The sequence below is a fragment of the Oncorhynchus clarkii genome, chromosome 3 (genome assembly GCF_045791955.1).
Source record: "Oncorhynchus clarkii lewisi isolate Uvic-CL-2024 chromosome 3, UVic_Ocla_1.0, whole genome shotgun sequence".
In the NCBI taxonomy this organism is placed as follows: Eukaryota; Metazoa; Chordata; class Actinopteri; order Salmoniformes; family Salmonidae; genus Oncorhynchus; species Oncorhynchus clarkii.
This window is the reverse complement of record NC_092149.1, coordinates 39,802,396-39,821,946: the sequence shown is the minus strand read 5'-3', so window position 1 is coordinate 39,821,946 and position 19,551 is coordinate 39,802,396. Positions and strand designations below refer to the sequence as shown.

The following is a 19,551-nucleotide window of genomic DNA, read 5'->3' as shown; positions in this document are numbered from 1 at the left end:
TGGAGAAAAATTTGAGTAATAAAGGTGACAGACATTGACACATTCAATACCGTGTTGCACACACTTGCCTGCATCTAGCAGAATCTGGGGTGTAATCACTTGTCTAACAGTTGCAAACGAGAGTTTCTATTGGACAAACAGAATCAGCGGAATGAATACAGCCCTGATCACACGTAAACACAAGTCACTTTCATAGCAGCCACATACAAAAGCATGATTTTTAAAATGTTATTGAACCTTTATTTAACTAGGCATCCCTTTTTAATTTTTTATTAATTGTACCCCTTTTTCTCCCCAATTTCGTGGTATCCAATTGTTGTAGTAGCTACTATCTTGTCTCATTGCTACAACTCCCGTACGGGCTCGGGAGAGACGAAGGCTGAATGTCATGTGTCCTCCGATACACAACCCAACCAGCCGTACTGCTTCTTAACACAGCGCGCATCCAACCCGGAAGCCAGCCGCACCAATGTGTCGGAGGCTACACCGTGCCCCTGGCAACCTTGGCTAGCGCGCACTGCGCCCGGCCCGCCACAGGAGTCGCTGGTGCGCGATGAGACAAGGAGATTCCCTACCGACCAATCCCTCCCTAACCCGGACGACGCTAGGCCAATTGTGCGTCGCCCCACGGACCTCCCGGTCGCGGCTGGTTACGACAGAGCCTGGGCAAGGGACCCAGGGACTCTGATGGCACAGCTGGCGCTGCAGTACAGCGCCCTTAACCACTGCGCCACCCGGGAGGCCGACTAGGCATCCCTTTGATCGATGTATAATTCCTTCACGCATCTACGTGATCTCCTGTCCTAATCTTTTCCCTTCGCTTGTGGACCTCAGCGCACAACACATCAGCTGTCTGTGACCAGGCAAAAAAAAAAAAAACACTTTCCAAACCTAACCTTCATATCATAACCGCTACACACTGCCTACATCGTTGTCATCATATTAGCTAACATCATAATCAGCATAGCTACTAGAACTAACGTGTTAGTAAACCCGGTACAATCATGCAGTACAGTGTACAGTCAACCAGCAGTTTAGCAGTTACACCGGCGGGTCCTGGTGTAAATAGATTGCGCCGTACTGGATGGCCGCTGTTTTGCAAGCTCCAGCCCAACTTTGCTATTTTGTGATTATTTTGTAGTTTAATTTTACTCTATTTTCACGACATCTGTCTGCTATTATTTCTTACAACCTACAATAACTTTTGAACATCAGATCGGCAGTTACTTATCCCAATTCCGGCATCTACTTTGACTCATCTGCCCTGGGCTGTAATTCCGACCCAATCTTTGGGCTGCCCAAGAGGAAATGGCGGCATTAGAGGCAAGATTTGCTACGAACGTGAATATCGGGACTGCAATATTCTTCTTTCTCAATATGCCTCTTCATCAACACCAACTGATGTGCTACTTCCAGCTAGTGGTAACCTAACCTAGTGGTTAGAGCGTTGGACTAGTAACCGCAAGGTTGCAAGTTCAAATCCACGAGCTGACAAGGTACAAATCTGTCGTTCTACCCCCCACTGTTCCTAGGCTGTCATTGAAAATAAGAATTTGTTCTTAACTGACTTGCCTAGTTAAATAAAGGTAAAATAAAAATAAATATATATATAAAACAGTAGTTATTTATTTAGATAGAGCCAAGGATATGTTTTGTATAATTCTTCAAAGTCCTAGAAGTCCAAAACCTCAAAACCGCTACCCATTCATCCATTGCCGACAGAAAAGCATATTTTAATTGTAAGTTTATTATGTTACTCGTCTTTGCTTCGCAGCCAGAACAATGCTGCTGTGCGAGTGGTCATGTGCTGAATGCATGGACAGGACATATATTATTGGAAAAAGTGAAATTTGGAAATAGACCTGCACCTGAATTTTGAGAGTTATTTGACAAAGTGTCAAAGAAACTGCAGAATATGCTCTTCCAGATACTATAGGGAAATCCAAAGGTTTTACCTGCATGTGACTCAGGAGGATTTGATAAAGCCTTTCCCTGAATCTGTCAATTACAAGATGTGCTCATCTCTTCATGTACAATTTGACAATTGATAGGCCTAATCAGTTAGATCAGATTACTATTATTGTCAATTTAATCTTGCCTATAGGGTAACTCTTGTTATGTGTGAAATTAGTTTCGGTATAGTTTCGATGGGCCGGCTGTGCAGGCTGACTAGCATCGTTTGTTTCCCCCTCATCAACTTGGATAGAGTCAAGGATATGTTTTGTATTATTCTAAAGGCCTACTGCAACACATAGCATGTTTTCATTACAATAAATGTGACCAACGGACTCGATTCGGTCTAATGTAGCAAAATTTGAAATGGTGTTTTATACATTGGATAAAAATCGACACTCCGAGCTAGAAAATGGTATATCATACACTACAGTTGAGGAACAATGGGAAAGTAATTCTGCTTTGAAAGTTGATAAACTTGTAAGATTACTTTTGAGAAAAAGTTTTGGTACCTACTGGGAAGCTCTTCTTTGTCTACACCCATTCAGCATTGGGCACACCCTTTTAAGCATTAGCCCCACCCACTCTTTAATGATTCACATGTGAGGCTACAGTGACTTGCGAAAGTATTCGGCCCCCTTGAACTTTGCGACCTTTTGCCACATTTCAGGCTTCAAACAAAGATATAAAACTGTATTTTTTTGTGAAGAATCAACAACAAGTGGGACACAATCATGAAGTGGAACATTTATTGGATATTTCAAACTTTTTTAACAAATCAAAAACTGAAAAATTCCACACATACTATGCATATACATATATGCATATACTATATTCCTGGCATGAGTAGCAGGACGTTGAAATGTTGCGCGATTTTTAACAAAATTTTGAAAAAATGCAGGGGAGCCTTAAGAGGTTTTAATGTATAATAGTTGTATTTTAATCAACATTTATAAAGTTTTTTTGAAATCTGACACAGTGGTTGCATTAAGGAGAAGTGTATCTAAAGTTTCATGTATAATAGTTGTATTTTCATCAACATTTATTATGAGTATTTCTGTGAATACATGTTGCTCTCTGCAATATCACTGGAACTACTGAACGTAACACGCCAATGTAAAATAAGATTTTGGGATATAAATATGAACTTTACCAAACAAAACATACATGTATTGTGTAACATAAAGTCCTATGAGTGTCATCTGATGAAGATCATCAAAGGTTAGTGATTCATTTTCTCTTTATTTGTGCTTTTTGTGACTCCTCTCTTTGGCTGGAAAAAATGGCTGGGTTTTTCTGTGAGTTGGTGGTGACCTAACATAATCGTTTGTGGAGCTTTCGCTGTAAAGCACTTTTGAAATCAGACACTGTGGCTGGATTAAAGAGAATTGTATCTTTAAAATGGTGCCTAATACTTGTGTGTTTGAGAAATTTGATATGAGATCTCTCTTCATTTGTATTTGCAATTTCATTCGCTGTTGGCGAGGGGTTCCGCTAGCGGAACTAGGTTCTAGACAGGATATAGTTAAAGTGACTATGCATAAATAATAAACAGAGTAGCAGCAGCGTAAAAGGGAGTGGGGGAGAAATGCAAATAGTGTGGGTAGCCATTTGATTAGCGAGTCTTATGGCTTGGAGGTAGAAGCTGTTTAGAAGCCCTTTGGGACCTAGACTTGGCGCTCTGGTACCGCTTCCGTGCAGTAGCAGGGAGAACAGTCTATGACTAGGGTGGCTGGAGACTTTGACCATTTTTAGGAACGTCCTCTGACACTGCCTGGTATACAGGTCCTGGATGGCAGAAAGCTTGGCCCCAGTGATGTACTGGGCCGTACGCACTACCCTCTGTAATGCCTTGCGGTCGGAGGCCGAGCAGTTGCCATACCAGGCAGTGATGCTCTTGATGGCGCAGATGTAGAACTTTATGAGGATCTGAGGACCCATGCCAAATCTTTTCAGCCTTCTGAGGGGAATAGGCTTTGTTGTGCCCTCTTCACGACTGTCTTGGTGTTTTTGGACCATGGTAGTTTGTTGCTGATGGGGACACCAAGGAACTTGAAGCTCTCAACCTGTTCCACTACAGCCCCGTCGATAAGAATAGGGGCGTGCTCGGTCCTCCTTTTCCTGTAGTCCACAATCATGTCCTTGGTCTTGATCACATTGAGGGAGAGGTTGCTGTCCTGGCACCACACAACCAGGTCTCCTACCTCCTCCCTAGAGTCTGTCTCATTGTTGTCGGTGATCAGGCTGTTGTGTCATCAGCTAACTTAATGAAGGTGTTGGAGTCGTGCCTGGCCATGCAGTCATGAGTCAACAGGGAGTACAGGAGGGGACTGAGCACCCGCCCATGGGGGGCCCCCGTGTTGAGGATTGGCGTGGCGGATGTGTTGTTACCTACCCTTACCACCTGGGGGTAGCCCATCAGAAGTCCAGGATCCAGTTGCAGAGGGAAGTGTTTAGTCCCAGGGTCCTTAGCTACATGATGAGCTTTGAGGGCACTATGGTATTGAATGCTGAGCTCTATGTAGTCAATGAATAGCATTCTCACGTACGCCGAGCATAGCTGACCAACTGGCAAATGTCTTCACTGACATTTTCAACCTGTCCCTGACCGAGTCTGTAATACCGATATGTTTCAAGCAGACCACCATAGTCCCTGTGCCCAAGAACACTAAGGTAACCTGCCTAAAGGACTACTGACCCGTAGGGCTCACGTCTGTAGCCATGAAGTGCTTTGAAAGGCTGGTCATGGCTCACATCAACACCATTATCCCTGAAACCCTAGACCCACTCCAATTTGAATACCGCCCCAACAGATCCACAGATGACGCAATCTCTATTGCACACTCGTTAACAAACAAAGAATGTTTGTGTTTGGTGAGTCCAGATCAGAGGCAGTAGGGATGAGCAGGCATGTTCTTTTGATAAGCATTAAAAATGTAAAAAGTAATTTTGGGTGTCAAGGAAAATGTATAGACTAAAAAATACATTATTTTCTTTAGGAATGTAGTGTAGTAAAAGTTGTCAAAAATATAAATAGTAAAGTACAGATACCCCCCAAAAAACATTAAGTACTTTAAAGTATTTTTACTTAAAATACTGTGAAGATTATGGAATTTTGGGTAACGATTAATTGTCATGGCAAAGGTGATTGTCATAATAGATATTTTTGTAAAAAAAAAAAAAAATGTTTGCTTATAATGCATCTCATGAAAATAGCTATAACAAACCTCATAAATACAACTCCGCTTTGGTGACACCGCTGTCTCAAAAACAAATGTTTAAAAAAAACAAATGAAGCTTCTCCTCCCAATGGTGCAGTTCTATTCGTGAAATTATGACCAACTTTACCCACTTAATGTAAAAATATATATATATTAAAACAACTATATCTACTTGAAGTTGCAACCCCCTTCTCCTAAAATGTATTAAGGCAAGGAAAGTCAGTTAAGAACACATTTTTATTTTCAATGACAGCCTAGGAACAGTGGCTTAACTGCCTGTTCAGGAGCAGAACGACAGATTTGTACCTTGTCAGCTCGGGGGTTTGAACTTGCAACCTTCCGGTTACTCGTCCAACGCTCTAACCACTAGGCTACCCTGCCGCCCCAATATGCAGAAAAAAATAATGTTTATTGTCCATATTTGTTTATTACACAATAATTGTACTAGCCCTAATCCTACTTACACTTTTTAGTCCATTTTGGCACTGGAATAAATGCTTGACCAATATCGATGCCATGTAGGCCGTTTTCAACCAGATTATTATTACGTCCAATTGCTCTTAAATGATACGGGATCCCTATCTAACACTTCTACCCCTCACCTCCTCTGCTCTGTCGGCTAACTGGCATAATCTGTGCCAATTTTTCTGTGTCATCCCTCATTTTATGATTTCATCTCATCTTAATGCCGAAGATTCTCGATATGAAGCGGCACAGTTTGTCAAAATGACTGCCTCGTGAGAATGTGCTCTTATTATTAGAGCAGAGCCACTGTCTTCAACACCAGCAGCAACATCAGTTATTGCTGGCAGGACATGCTAGAACATCCACACAGACAGACAAACAGTGTCATTCCTAAGCATTTTGCTTTATAAACTCAGCAAAAAAAGAAATGTCCTCTCACTGTCAACTGAGTTTATTTTCAGCAAACTTAACATGAGTAAATATTTGTATGAGCATAACAATACTCAACAACTGAGACTTAAACCGAACAAGTTCCACAGACATGTGACTAACAGAAAGTGAATAATGTGTTCCTGAAAAAAGGGGGGTCAAAATCAAAAGTAACAGTCAGTATCTGGTGTGGTCACCAGCTGCATTAAGTACTGCAGTGCATCTCCTCCGCATGGACTGTACCAGATTTGCCAGCTCTTGCTGTGAGATATTATCCAACTCTTCCACCAAGGCACCTGCAAGTTCCCAGACATTTCTGTGGGGAATGGCCCTAGCCCTCACCCTCCGATCCAACAGGTCCCAGACGTGCTCAATGGGATTGAGATCCAGGCTCTTCGCTGGCCATGGCAGAACACTGACATTCCTGTCTTGCAGGAAATCACACAGAACGAGCAGTATGGCTGGTGGCATTGTCATGCTAGAGGGTGATGTCAGGATGAGCCTACGGGAAGGGTACCACATGAGGGAGGAGGATGTCTTCCCTGTAACGCACAGCGTTGAGATTGCCTGCAATGACAACAAGCTCAGTCCGATGATGCTGTGACACACCGCCCTAGACCATGATGGATCCTCCACCTCCAAACAATCCCTCTTCAGAGTACAGGCCTCGGTGTAACGCTCATTCCTTCAATGATAAACTCGAATCCGACCATCACCCCTGGTGAGACAAAACCGCAACTCGTCAGTGAAGAGCACTTTTTGCCAGTCCTGTCTGGTCCAGCGAGGTTGGGTTTGTGCCCATAGGCGACGTTGCTGCCGGTGATGTAAGGCAGGTCCTCACCAGCCAACCGGCCTACAAGCCCTCAGTCCAGCCTCTCTCAGCCTATTGCAGACAGTCTGAGAACTGATGGAGGGATTGTGCGTTCCTGGTGTAACTCAGGCAGTTGTTGTTGCCATCCTGTACCTATCCCACAGGTGTGATGTTCGGATGTACCGATCCTGTGCAGGTGATGTTACACGTGTTCTGCCACTGTGAGGACGATCAGCTGTCCATCCTGTCTCCCTGTAGCGCTGTCTTAGGCGTCTCACAGTACGGACATTGCAACGTATTGCCCTAGCCACATCTGCAATCCTCCTGCCTCCTTGCAGCATGCCTAAGGCAAGTTCACACAGATGAGCAGGGACCCTGGGCATTTTTCTTGTTGTGTTTTTCAGAGTCAGTAGACAGGCCTCTTTAGTGTCCTAGGTTTTCCTAACTGTGACCTTAATTGCCTACCGTCTGTAAGCTGTTCCACAGGTGCATGTTCATGAATTGTTTATGGTTCATTGAACAAGCATGGGAAACAGTGTTGAAACCCTTTACAATGAAGATCTGTGAAGTCATTTTGATTTTTACGAATTATCTTTGAAGGACAGGGTCCTGAAAAAGGGACGTTTCTTTTTTTGTTGAGTTTAGATGAGAGCAACCCCTTGACGCCAGTTAAACGCATGCTATATATCCATTCATGTTTCTCTTGGGAGGAGCTTGATTGAGTGGATTATGAAATATGCACTGAATATCATACTCTACATGTTTAGCTTAGATACCGGCCTCTGAGAGTCAGCTGGGTCTGTAGTCATATTGGGTTAATTTTTCGAGACGTTAATTTGGTTTAAGACTATTACAAAGAGACCAGTGAGTGCGAATGAATAATAGAGGTAAAAGTATAAGAGAGGTGGTTGCACATCATTACAAAATAAAAAGCTATCAATGTTGTTTTTGGACCCACAGAGGGGAAACACTTCCACCACGAGCCAGACCAACCAACATCTGGAGGGAGAGAGAGAGAGGGAGAGAGAAAAGCAAGAGAGAAGAGAAATCAATTTGTCCTGGACAGATCAGATAACTTCACTCTTAATCTAAGCAGCACTATTTGTGTGGTCCTGGGTGGAATTGTGGATAGCCAATGAAAAGACAGAGTGGGAGTGGTTTGTCTCAGAGCAGGTTACCAGTATGGTGCTATAACCCCCTAGGTGTCCCCCAGACCATCCTCCTCCCGTCCTCCCCAGCCTTGTGTGATTAAGCAGTGTACTTATGTGAGGAGTGCTGTGCTCTGCAGTCCTGTCTCTGCTCCCCTTCCCACTGATATATTAATGTGGCAAGGCTACGTGGATGGGTGCCAGACCCCGACTGGGTTACTCATCTTACAGGCAGCGGAAAATCTAACTTATCCATGTGTGTTTTTTATGAATTTAAGCTTGACACCAAGTGCTGTGATTTGTATGCCCCGTCAAGGCAGGCACGCTCTTCGGCAGGGGCCCCATTCATCTTCCTCTCTGACTCTCAGCTTATTCTATATAGCTTGAGTAGCCAGGCTACCCAGAGAATGCAAAGTGTTGTTGGTTTTCCAATTGTTTCTTTTGAACAGAACCATTATTGTTTTGGTTTCGTTCCACTGTTCCAACCAGCAAAATAAAGTTCTGAGACGGTTTGAACCTCAAAAAAGTACTGGTTTATATCGTTCCTTTCTGTTTCTTTTTAAAACCTCTGAAATCGACATTTAGCTCGACATTAAATTACTTCACCAATCCGTGAGGCTAGAACAGCTTGCTATGGAGCAGGTAAGCAATTTAATCTGTATAGGAAAGTCGTTAAGAGCAAATTGTATTTTGCAGTAACAGCATGGTTTAATCATAATGAAATATAAGCACATACACTGTGCTGCCAGTCATGGTGTAGGGTGTGAGATGCAACTGAAATTTTGCGGCTGAGAAGAGAGCAAGAGAGGATGGAGGAAGCTTGCCCTGAAGCGCTGGGCATTTTGTTATGACATGCATTTTCTGAATTAGGCCCACAGAATTATACCTACGTTGGAATGGCTTCTATGGAGGAACTTTGAATGTCTTTGAACTTCCCAGCTGGTTTAAAGTTGGACCAGAGCAAACATTAGCTTGATAGCTAACAAGCTTGTGTGTGCAGAGCAGCACTAGAATGAAAAACAGGTCTTACCTTTTTGTTGTTAATAAATCCAACGTGAAACGCGATAACTACAGTATAGTGTCCTTAACTAGCATTGAAAAAGTTAAATCCATTATTTTAATAAATATATCTCCCTAATTTCTGAATCATGCTTGTAACATTGTCAGTAGGCTACAGTAACATGCTTCAGAAGGGAGGGGCAGGTAGCCCACACACACACAGGCAAAGATTTCCAGCTGCCTGGCAGACGTTGGAATAATTTGAGAAAGAGTGAGGGCTTTGCATAGGCGCTTTGTTGCAATTTTAGGGAACTGAAAATAATGCCTGCAACGTAAAATAACATTATTAACTGGCTCCCAAGCTTTTAAACAAGAGTAGGCCGTCATTGTAAATAAGAATTTGTTCTTAACTGACTTGCCTATTTAAATAAAAGTTAAATAAATGGAATAAATAAAATAAAATAACAATTCTGTTGCAGAACTGTATACTTTAGTTTCCGATTCGGGTTCTGTTTGTCAAATAATTTAGTTATTTTCCGGTTTTCTGTTCTGTTCCCAGAACCAGTTCCAACCCTTGCTTTAAAGTCAAGGCCGAATCAACATAACGTCGCCTCATCTGTGCAACCAGCAGACACACATGGAGAAGTGTGGGGGGAGTCCAATCACTCGTATGATGATCCACAGACAACACACCACTGTAATTGGCTAATTGGAAGAAAATCATGCTGATGTTGGGCGCTGCAAGACCCCAGTTCACCAACTAAATAATAAATAGCGTGTAAATCTCTGTTGACACAATCAGATGTTCCTAGTGAAGCGTCACAGTTCCATTTGACCTCTTTTAATTATCTGCATGTGATTTAATAATTTTCTAATTTCAAGCCATTCCACTTAATGATTTGCCTCATAACAATTCATATTTGCAAACATGGTTTTGTTGCATGTGTGTTGTGTATGACACACTATTGTGTTGTATCCATCTTAAATGTTGAAAAGTTATTTTCATGGCATATACAGTGATTAATATTATGGTGTTTCCATTCAGAAAAAAATGAGAGAAAAAAAGAAACCCTGAGGGTTTCCATTAGGATGGAATGGAAAATATGGTGCCGTACAATGTGACGGTCGGGAGCAGTCTACAGGATTGGAGGATTCTAAATTGTTTGCCTTCATTAGACAACTTTGTTCCAATATTTCTGTAAATCAGTGATATTTATTCCCATAGTAATTCATTACGGATCCATAACTAAATCAAAATCTGCATTTTGAAAGAGTATTTTTTATCAATGAAATGTGGTTATTTGTTTATTAGGCTACTGTGCAGTCTACAATACACACTGTAGTAAACATGTGAAAGTGCCTAATTCCTTACACAAGGGAGAGCAGGCCATGCCTGTACTACAGAATGCAGGAGACCAGTGTTATTTCATAGTTGTGATGTCTTCACTATTATTCTACAATGTAGAAAATAGTAAAAATAAAGAAAAATCGTGGAATGAGTAGGTGTGTCCAAACTTTTGACTGGTGCTTAAAAGTATCTCATTGAAATACTATCCTGTGTCCTCAGATTAATGCAGATGAAGGGAATTAGAAATGCATAGTTTTTTTCTCTATATATGAATTACAAATCAATCATGTTTCTAGTAGAGGTCGACCGATTAATCGGAATGGCCGATTACTTAGGGCCGATTTCAAGTTTTCATAACAATCTGAAGTTTTGGACACCGATCATGGCCGATTACATTGCACTCCACGAGGAGACTGTGTGGCAGGCTGACTACCTGTTATGCAAGTGCAGCAAGGAGCCAAGGTAAGGTGCTAGCTAGCAATAAATGTATCTTAACATAATCACTAGTTAAACTAGTAATATCATCAACCACGTGTAGTTATCTAGCTTGTCCTACGTTGCATATAATCAATGCGTTGCCTGTTAATTTATCATTGAATCGTTGCACCAATGTGTACCTAACCATAAACATCAACATCTTTCTTGAAATCAATACACAAGTATATACTTTTAAACCTGCACATTTAGTTAATATTACCTGCTAAGATGAATTTCTTATAATTTAATTGTGTCAGTTCTCTTGCGTTCTGTGCAACAGAGTCAGGGTATACGCAGCAGTTTGGGCCGCCTGGCTCGTTGCAAACTAATTTGCCACCTGCTTTTCAACCACTCCATAAATATCTTGTTAACAAACTATAGTTTTGGCAAGTCGGTTAGGACATCTACTTTGTGCATGACACAAGTACATTTTTCAACAATTGTTTACAGAGAGATTATTTCACTGTATCACAATTTCAGTGGGTCAAATGTTTACATAAACTAAGTTGACTGTGCCTTTAAACAGCTTGGAAAATTCCAGAAAATTATGTCATGGCTTTAGAAGCTGATAAATTATGTCAATTAGCCTGAGTCAATTGGAGGTGTACCTGTGGGTGTATTTTAAGGCCAAAATTCAAACTCAGTGCCACTTTGCTGGACATCATGGGAAAATCAAAAGAAATTAGCCAAGACATCAGAAAAACAACTGCAGACCTCCAAAAGTCTGGTTCATCCTTGGGAGCAGTTTCCAAACGCCTGAAAACGTACAAACAATAGTTTGCAAGTGTGAACACCATGGGACCACGCAGCCATCATACCGCTCAGGAAGGAGAAGTGTTCTGTCTCCTAGAGATGAACGTACTTTGGTGCGAAAAGTGCAAATCAATCCCAGAACAACAGCACAGGACCTTGTGAAGATGCTGGAGGAAACAGGTACAAAAGTATCTATATCCACAGTAAAATTAGTCCTATATCGACATAAACTGAAAGGCCACTCAGCATGGAAGAAGCCACTGCTCCAAAACCGCCATAAAAAACAGACTACGGTTTGCAACTGCACATGGGGACAAAGATCATACTTTTTGGAGAAATGTCCTCTGGTCTGATGAAACAAAAATTTAACTGTTTGGCCATAATGACAATCGTTATGTTTGGAGGAAAAAATGGGGAAGCTGAAGAACACCATCCCAAACGTGAAGCACAGGGGTGGCAGCATCATGTTGTGGGGGTGCTTTGCTGCAGGAGGGACTGGTGCACTTCACAACATAGATGGTATCATGAGGGAGGAAAATTATGTGGATATATTGAAGCAACATCTCAAGACATCAGTCAGGAAGTTAAAGCTTGGTCGCAAATGGGTCTTCCAAATGGACAATGACCCCAAGCATACATCTCCAAAGTTGTGGAAAAATGGCTTAAGGACAACAAAGTCAAGGTATTGGAGTGGCCATCACAAAGCCCTGACCTCAATCCCATAGAAAATGTGTGGGTAGAACTGAAAAAGTGTGTGCGAGCAAAGAGGCCTGCAAACCTGACTCAGTTACACCTGCTCTGTCAGGAGGAATGGGCCAAAATTCACCCAACTTATTGTGGGAAGCTTGTGGAAGGCTACCCAAAACATTTGACCCAAGTTAAACAATATAAAGGCAATGCTACCAAATACTAATTGAGTGCATGTAAACTTCTGACCCACTGGGAATGTGATGAAAGAAATAAAAGCTGAAATAAATAATTCCCTCTACTATTATTCTGACATTTCACAATCTTAAAATAAAGTGGTGATCCTAACTGACCTAAGACAGGGATTTTTACTAGGATTAAATGTCAGGAATAGTGAAAAACTAAGTTTAAATGTATTTGGCTAAGGTGTATGTAAACTTCCAACTTCAACTGTATTATTTAGTATACAATACCAGTCAAAAGATAGGTCACACCTACTCATTCAAGGGTTTTACTTTATATTTACTATTTTCTACATTGTAGAATAATATGGAATAATGTAGTAACCCAAAAAGGGTTAAACAAATCAATATACACTGCTCAAAAAAATAAAGGGAACACTAAAATAACACATCCTAGATCTGAATGAATTAAATATTCTTATTAAATACTTTTTTATTTACATAGCTGAATGTGCTGACAACAAAATCACATAAAAATGATCAATGGACATCAAATTTATCAACCCATGGAGGTCTGGATTTGGAGTCACACTCAAAATTAAAGTGGAAAACCACACTACAGGCTGATCCAACTTTGATGTAATGTCCTTAAAACAAGTCAAAATGAGGCTCAGTAGTGTGTGTGGCCTCCACGTGCCTGTATGACCTACCTACAACGCCTGGGCATGCTCCTGATGAGGTGGCGGATGGTCTCTTGAGGGATCTCCTCCCAGACCTGGACTAAAGCATCCGCCAACTCCTGGATAGTCTGTGGTGCAATGTGGCGTTGGCGGATGGAGCAAGACATGATATCCCAGATGTGCTCAATTGGATTCAGGTCTGGGGAACGGGCGGGCCTTCCTCTTGCAGGAACTGCTGACACACTCCAGCCACATGAGGTCTAGCATTGTCTTGCATTAGGACGAACCCAGGGCCAACGGCACCAGCATATGGTCTCACAAGGGGTCTGAGGATCTCATCTCGGTACCTAATGGCAGTCAGGCTACCTCTGGCGAGCACATCGAGGGCTGTGTGGCCCCCCAAAGAAATGCCACCCCACACCATGACTGACCCACCGCCAAACCGGTCATGCTGGATGATGTTGCAGGCAGCAGAACGTTCTCCACGGCGTCTCCAGACTCTGTCATGTCTGTCACGTGCTCAGTGTGAACCTGCTTTCATCTGTGAAGAGCACAGGGCGCCAGTGGCGAATTTGCCAATCTTGGTGTTCTCTGGCAAATACCAAACGTCCTGCACGGTGTTGGGCTGTAAGCACAACCCCCACCTGTGGACGTTGGGCCCTCATACCACCCTCATGGAGCCTGTTTCCGTTTGAGCAGACACATGCACATTTGTGGCCTGCTGGAGGTCATTTTGCAGGGCTCTGGCAGTGCTCCTCCTGCTCCTCCTTGCACAAAGGCGGAGGTAGCGGTCCTGCTGCTGGGTTGTTGCCCTCCTACGGCCTCCTCCACGTCTCCTGATGTACTGGCCTGTCTCCTGGTAGCGCCTCCATGCTCTGGACACTACGCTGACAGACACAGCAGACCTTCTTGCCACAGCTCGCATTGATGTGCCACCCTGGATGAGCTGCACTACCTGAGCCACTTGTATGGGTTGTAGACTCCGTCTCATGCTACCACTAGAGTGAAAGCACCGCCAGCATTCAAAAGTGAACAGAACATCAGCCAGGAAGCATAGGAACTGAGAAGTGGTCTGTGGTCCCCACCTGCAGAACCACTCCTTTATTGGGGGTGTCTTGCTAATTGCCTATAATTTCCACCTGTTGTCTATTCCATTTGCACAACAGCATGTGAAATGTATTGTCAATCAGTGTTGGTTTCTAAGTGGACAGTTTGATTTCACAGAAGTGTGATTGACTTGGGGTTACATTGTGTTGTTTAAGTGTTCCCTTTATTTTTTTGAGCAGTGTATATTATATTTTAGATTCTTCAAAGTAGCCACCATTTGCCTTGACGACAGCTTTGCACACTCTTGGCCTTCTCTCAACCAGCTTCACATGGAATGCTTTTCCAACAGCCTTGAAGGAGTTCCCACATATGCTGAGCACTTGTTGGCTGCTTTCTTCTCTCAACCAGCTTCATGAGGTAGTCACCTGGAATGCATTTCAGTTAACAGGTGTCCTTTCTTAAAAGTTAATTTGTGGAATTTCTTTCCTTCTCAATGCATTTGAGCCAATCAGTGTTGTGACAAAGTAGGTGGTGGTATACAGAAGATATCCCTATTTGGTAAAAGACCAAGTCCATATTATGGCAAGAACAGCTCAAATAAGCAATGAGAAACGACAGTCCATCATTACTTTAAGACATGAAGGTCAGTCAATGTGGAAAATTTCAAGAACTATGAATGTTTATTCAAGTGCAGTTGCAAAAACCATAAAGCGCTATGATGAAACTGGCTCTCGTGGGGACTTTCACAAGAAAGAAAGACCTCTGCTGCAGAGGATAAATTCATTAGTTAACTGCACCTCAGATTGTAGCCCAATCTGGGGGCGGCAGGTAGCCTAGTGGTTCAAATTTTTAAGAACTGACTTGTTGGAAACGTGGCATCTTATGACGGTGCCACATTGAAAGTCACTGAGCTCGTCAGTAAGGCCATCTACTGCCAATGTTTGACTATGGAGATTGCATGGCTGTGTGCTCAATTTTATACACGTCAGCAACGGTTGTGGCTGAAATAGCCAAATCCACTCATTTGAATGGGTGTCCACATACTTTTGTATATATATTGTAGGTGTTCCTCCAGGTGGGAGAGGGTGTGGACTGTGGAGTGCAATACAGATTGAGTCAACAGTGGAGGCAGTATGCAAATTGAAATGGGTCCAGGGTGTTTGGGGTGATGTGAGCCATTACTAGCCTTTCTGCCTATAGATGTGAATGCTATGGGGCAATGGTCATTTAGACAGTTACCTTGGTGTTCTTGGGCATAGGGCCTGCTTGAAACATGAAGGGATTACAGACTGGGTCAGGTTGAAGATGTCAGTGTAGCCACTTGCCAGCACATGTTCTCAATCAAAGCATGATTTTCCTTCAGTCTGCATATTTCCATCAGATAAGAGGCTTTAAAACTCAACACAAAACATCGGTAAAGCTGTATCCACATTTACACGTTGGAATGCAATTTCATGTCCAGAAATGTTAATCTAGAATTAAAGTAGCAAACAATACCGACGCACTGTTTGAATAGCCTACTTCCAAGGGGGAAATACGGGCTATAAACGATTAGGCGAATATACCAATAACATACCCTAGACTACCCTCCCTTTACATACCATAAAGCTATAACAAAAAGCGGGAATGTGAGGATGATTCTGATCTGGAATGCAGAGGCAAATCTTTCTCACAAAACAAGCACTATCCTCAGATTCGTAGCAATCTAATAAAACACATTTTCATAACGAAGTTGTCTATTCTTATGAAGAGCCCATTATCTCGCCTCTTGACAATTATCTCAGTAAGCCCTCTTCATTATCCAATAAATCGAACCTTCCATCTCCTATGAATAAAGTTAACTGCGGGAAACATACTGCGACACCTTTCACACCCCTTTTCAGGCTCAACACAGCGATTTAGAGCTTGCCAAACTGGATGCATCGCTTCCCAAGTGCGCAGTGACTTGAAAACAGGAAGAAATGTCTCTTTACCTGTTGGTCCCTCTATGCCTTCGGCGTAGATTTGTACGGCCAGGAGCAGCAGAAAAGCGCAGGTGTTCATTGTGCTGTTTTAGTCCAGTTTGGAATAGCTGCAGAAATCATTTCAGTGACTCCTCGAGGACCGATCTGCAAGTTGTGGACTCCAGCCTATCGATTCCCGAATTCTTGCTGAAACGTGGGTGCGAGACAACGGCAGTAGTGCAATCCGTACTAACTGACGTCAGGATAAACAGTACAAAACATTTTCTCTCTTCCCCCCAAGCACACTTTCTGTGTGATTGTGTGTGATTAAACATATGCGACGGACGCCTCCAAGTGGCACCTTCTTGCAACTATTCTGGCGCTTGAAGATTTTTCTGAGGTTAGATTGAACTCGCTACATGTCTCTCTCCGTGTGTCTGTCTCGCCAAGCATTCACGTACATCCTCCTAGTCCCTTGCAACAAACAGCCTAGTCTCCATCAAAATATAGTAGCTGATTGTTTCTGGGTGTTGAGGTTATCCACCTGATGATCTACCAAAAGATGTCACACCAGATCCACTCTGACCAGTGGCTCAAAGTAGCCTCAACAATGGATTCACTGGTGGCTTTATGATCACATGTGAGATGAGCAGATCTGCAACAATGGACACAGTCTGTCAGTCTATCTGCAGAATGGAAAACAGATTAATTATCCTAACAGCTTCACAGGTTGAGTGGATAAGGCAATTTCTTTTAGCACACAACAAAAGACCAGGTGGCTGGCTGCTATGTCATAACTTTGGGAAGTGAAGGGACATAGATATCCAAATATTAATCCATCTATCAATATAAATGTACTCTGTATAGGTCAGTTCATATGACATTGTACTATGTAGGCTATGGGTATGTGTGACTTGTTCAGAGGTGCGTATCTTTACTCCGTAAAGGATGCACCAAGATAAAAACATACCTTATTGAACAGTGGGGACTGTGAAGAGACACATGCACAGACAGACGCACATACACATGATTACATACACACAAGTACACATGGATTTTTTTTTTTTTTAGATATACGGTAGTAGAGGGCACACAATGTGTTGTGAAATCTGTTGTAAAATGTAATGTAACGTTTTTAATTGTGTATATATGTCTGCCTTCATTTTGCTGGACCCCAGGAAGAGATGAGAAAATTCTTAAATTAGAGACTTTAACAGATCAGTAACATTTGTTGCAGATACAGTGGGTAGAACAAGTATTTGATAACCTACAAAATCGTCAGTGTTTCCTACTTAAAAAGCATGTAGAGGTCTGTCATTTTTATCATAGGTACACTTCAACTGTGAGAGACTGAATCAAAAACAAAAATCCACAAAATCACATTGTATGATTTTTAAGTAATTAATTTGCATTTTATTGCATGACATAAGTATTTGATCACCTACCAACCAGTAAGAATTACGTCTCTCACAGACCTGTTAGTTTTTCTTTAAGAAGTCCTCCTGTTCTTCACTCATTACTTGTATTAACCGCACCTGTTTGAACTCGTTACCTGTATAAAAGACACCTGTCCACACACTCAATCAAACAGACTCCAACCTCTCCACAATAACCAAGACCAGTGAGCTGTGTAAGGACATCAGGGATAAAATTGTAGACCTGCACAAGGCTGGGATGGGCTACAGGAAATAGGCAAGCAGCTCGTGAGAAGGCAACAACTGTTGGCGCAATTATTAGAAAATGGAAGAAGTTCAAGATGACGGTCAATCACCCTCGGTCTGGGACTCCATGCAAGATCTCACCTCGTGGGGCATCAATGATCATGAGGAAGGTGAGGGATCAGCCCAGAACTACACGGCAGGACCTGGTCAATGACCTGAAGAGAGCTGGGACCACAGTCTCAAAGAAAACCATTAGTAACACACTACGCCGTCATGGATTAAAATCCTGCAGCGCACGCCAGGTCCCCCTGCTCAAGCCAGCGCATGTCCAGGCCCGTCTGAAGTTTGCCAATGGGAGAAGGTCATGTGGTCTGATGAGACAAAAATACAGCTTTTTGATCTAAACTCCACTCGCCATGTTTGGAGGAAGAAGAGGGATGAGTACAACCCCAAGAACACCATCCGAACCGTGAAGCATGGAGGTGGAAACATCATTATTTGGGAATGCTTTTCTGCAAAGGGGACAGGACGACTGCACCGTATTGAGGGGAGGATAGATGGGGCCATGTATCGTGAGATCTTGGCCAACAACCTCCTTCCCTCAGTAAGAGCATTGAAAATGGGTCGTGGCTGGGTCTTCCAGCATGACAACGACCCGAAACACACAGCCAGGGCAACTAAGGAGTGGCTCCGTAAGAAGCATCTCAAGGTCTTGGAGGGGCCTAGCCAGTCTCCAGACCTGAACCCAATAGAAAATCTTTGGAGGGAGCTGAAAGTCCGTATTGCCCAGCGATAGCCCCGAAACCTGAAGGATCTGGAGAAGGTCTGTATGGAGGAGTGGGCCAAAATCCCTGCTGCAGTGTGTGCAAACCTGGTCAAGAACTACAGGAAACGTATGATCTCTGTAATTGCAAACAAAGGTTTCTGTATCAAATACACTGCTCAAAAAAATAAAGGGAACACTAAAATAACACATCCTAGATCTGAATGAATGAAATATTCTTATTAAATACTTTTTTTCTTTACATAGTTGAATGTGCTGACAACAAAATCACACAAAAATTATCAATGGAAATCAAATTTATCAACCCATGGAGGTCTGGATTTGGAGTCAGACTCAAAATTAAAGTGGAAATCCACACTACAGGCTGATCCAACTTTGATGTAATGTCCTTAAAACAAGTCAAAATGAGGCTCAGTAGTGTGTGTGGCCTCCACGTGCTTGTATGACTTACCTACAACGCCTGGGTATGCTCCTGATGAGGTGGCGGATGGTCTCCTGAGGGATCTCCTCCCAGACCTGGACTAAACTCCTGGACAGTCTGTGGTGCAACGTATGTGGCGTTGGTGGATGGAGCGAGACATGATGTCCCAGATGTGCTCAATTGGATTCAGGTCTGGGGAACGGGCGGGCCAGTCCATAGCATCAATGCTTTCCTCTTGCAGGAACTGCTGACACAGTCCAGCCACATGAGGTCTAGCATTGTCTTGCATTAGGACGAACCCAGGGCCAACCGTACCAGCATATGTTCTCACAAGGGGTCTGGGGATCTCATCTCGGTACCTAATGGCAGTCAAGCTACCTCTGGCGAGCACATCGAGGGCTGTGCAGACCCCCAAAGAAATGCCACCCCAAACCATGACAGACCCACCGCCAAACCGGTCATGCTGGAGGATGTTGCAGGCAGCAGAACCTTCTCCACGGCGTCTCCAGACTCTGTCACGTCTGTCACATGTGCTCAAGTGT

The 19,551-nt window shown here is 42.9% G+C and overlaps 1 protein-coding gene across 3 annotated transcripts in view; it reads right to left on the bottom strand.

Moving 5' to 3' along the window:
• The window catches only part of LOC139395256 (protein tyrosine phosphatase receptor type Ub), a 343,039-nt gene extending 326,648 nt beyond the window's left edge, over positions 1-16,391 (bottom strand). The window contains exon 1 of one of the 3 annotated variants that reach the window (XM_071142903.1): positions 16,174-16,391. In XM_071142903.1, coding sequence (XP_070999004.1) covers positions 16,174-16,243 — 70 coding nt within the window. In that variant the 5' untranslated portion in view covers positions 16,244-16,391. The remainder of the gene's footprint in view (positions 1-16,173) is intronic. The other 2 variants (XM_071142905.1, XM_071142902.1) reach the window with 2 other exon arrangements.
• Between the last annotated feature and the right edge of the window lie 3,160 nt (positions 16,392-19,551).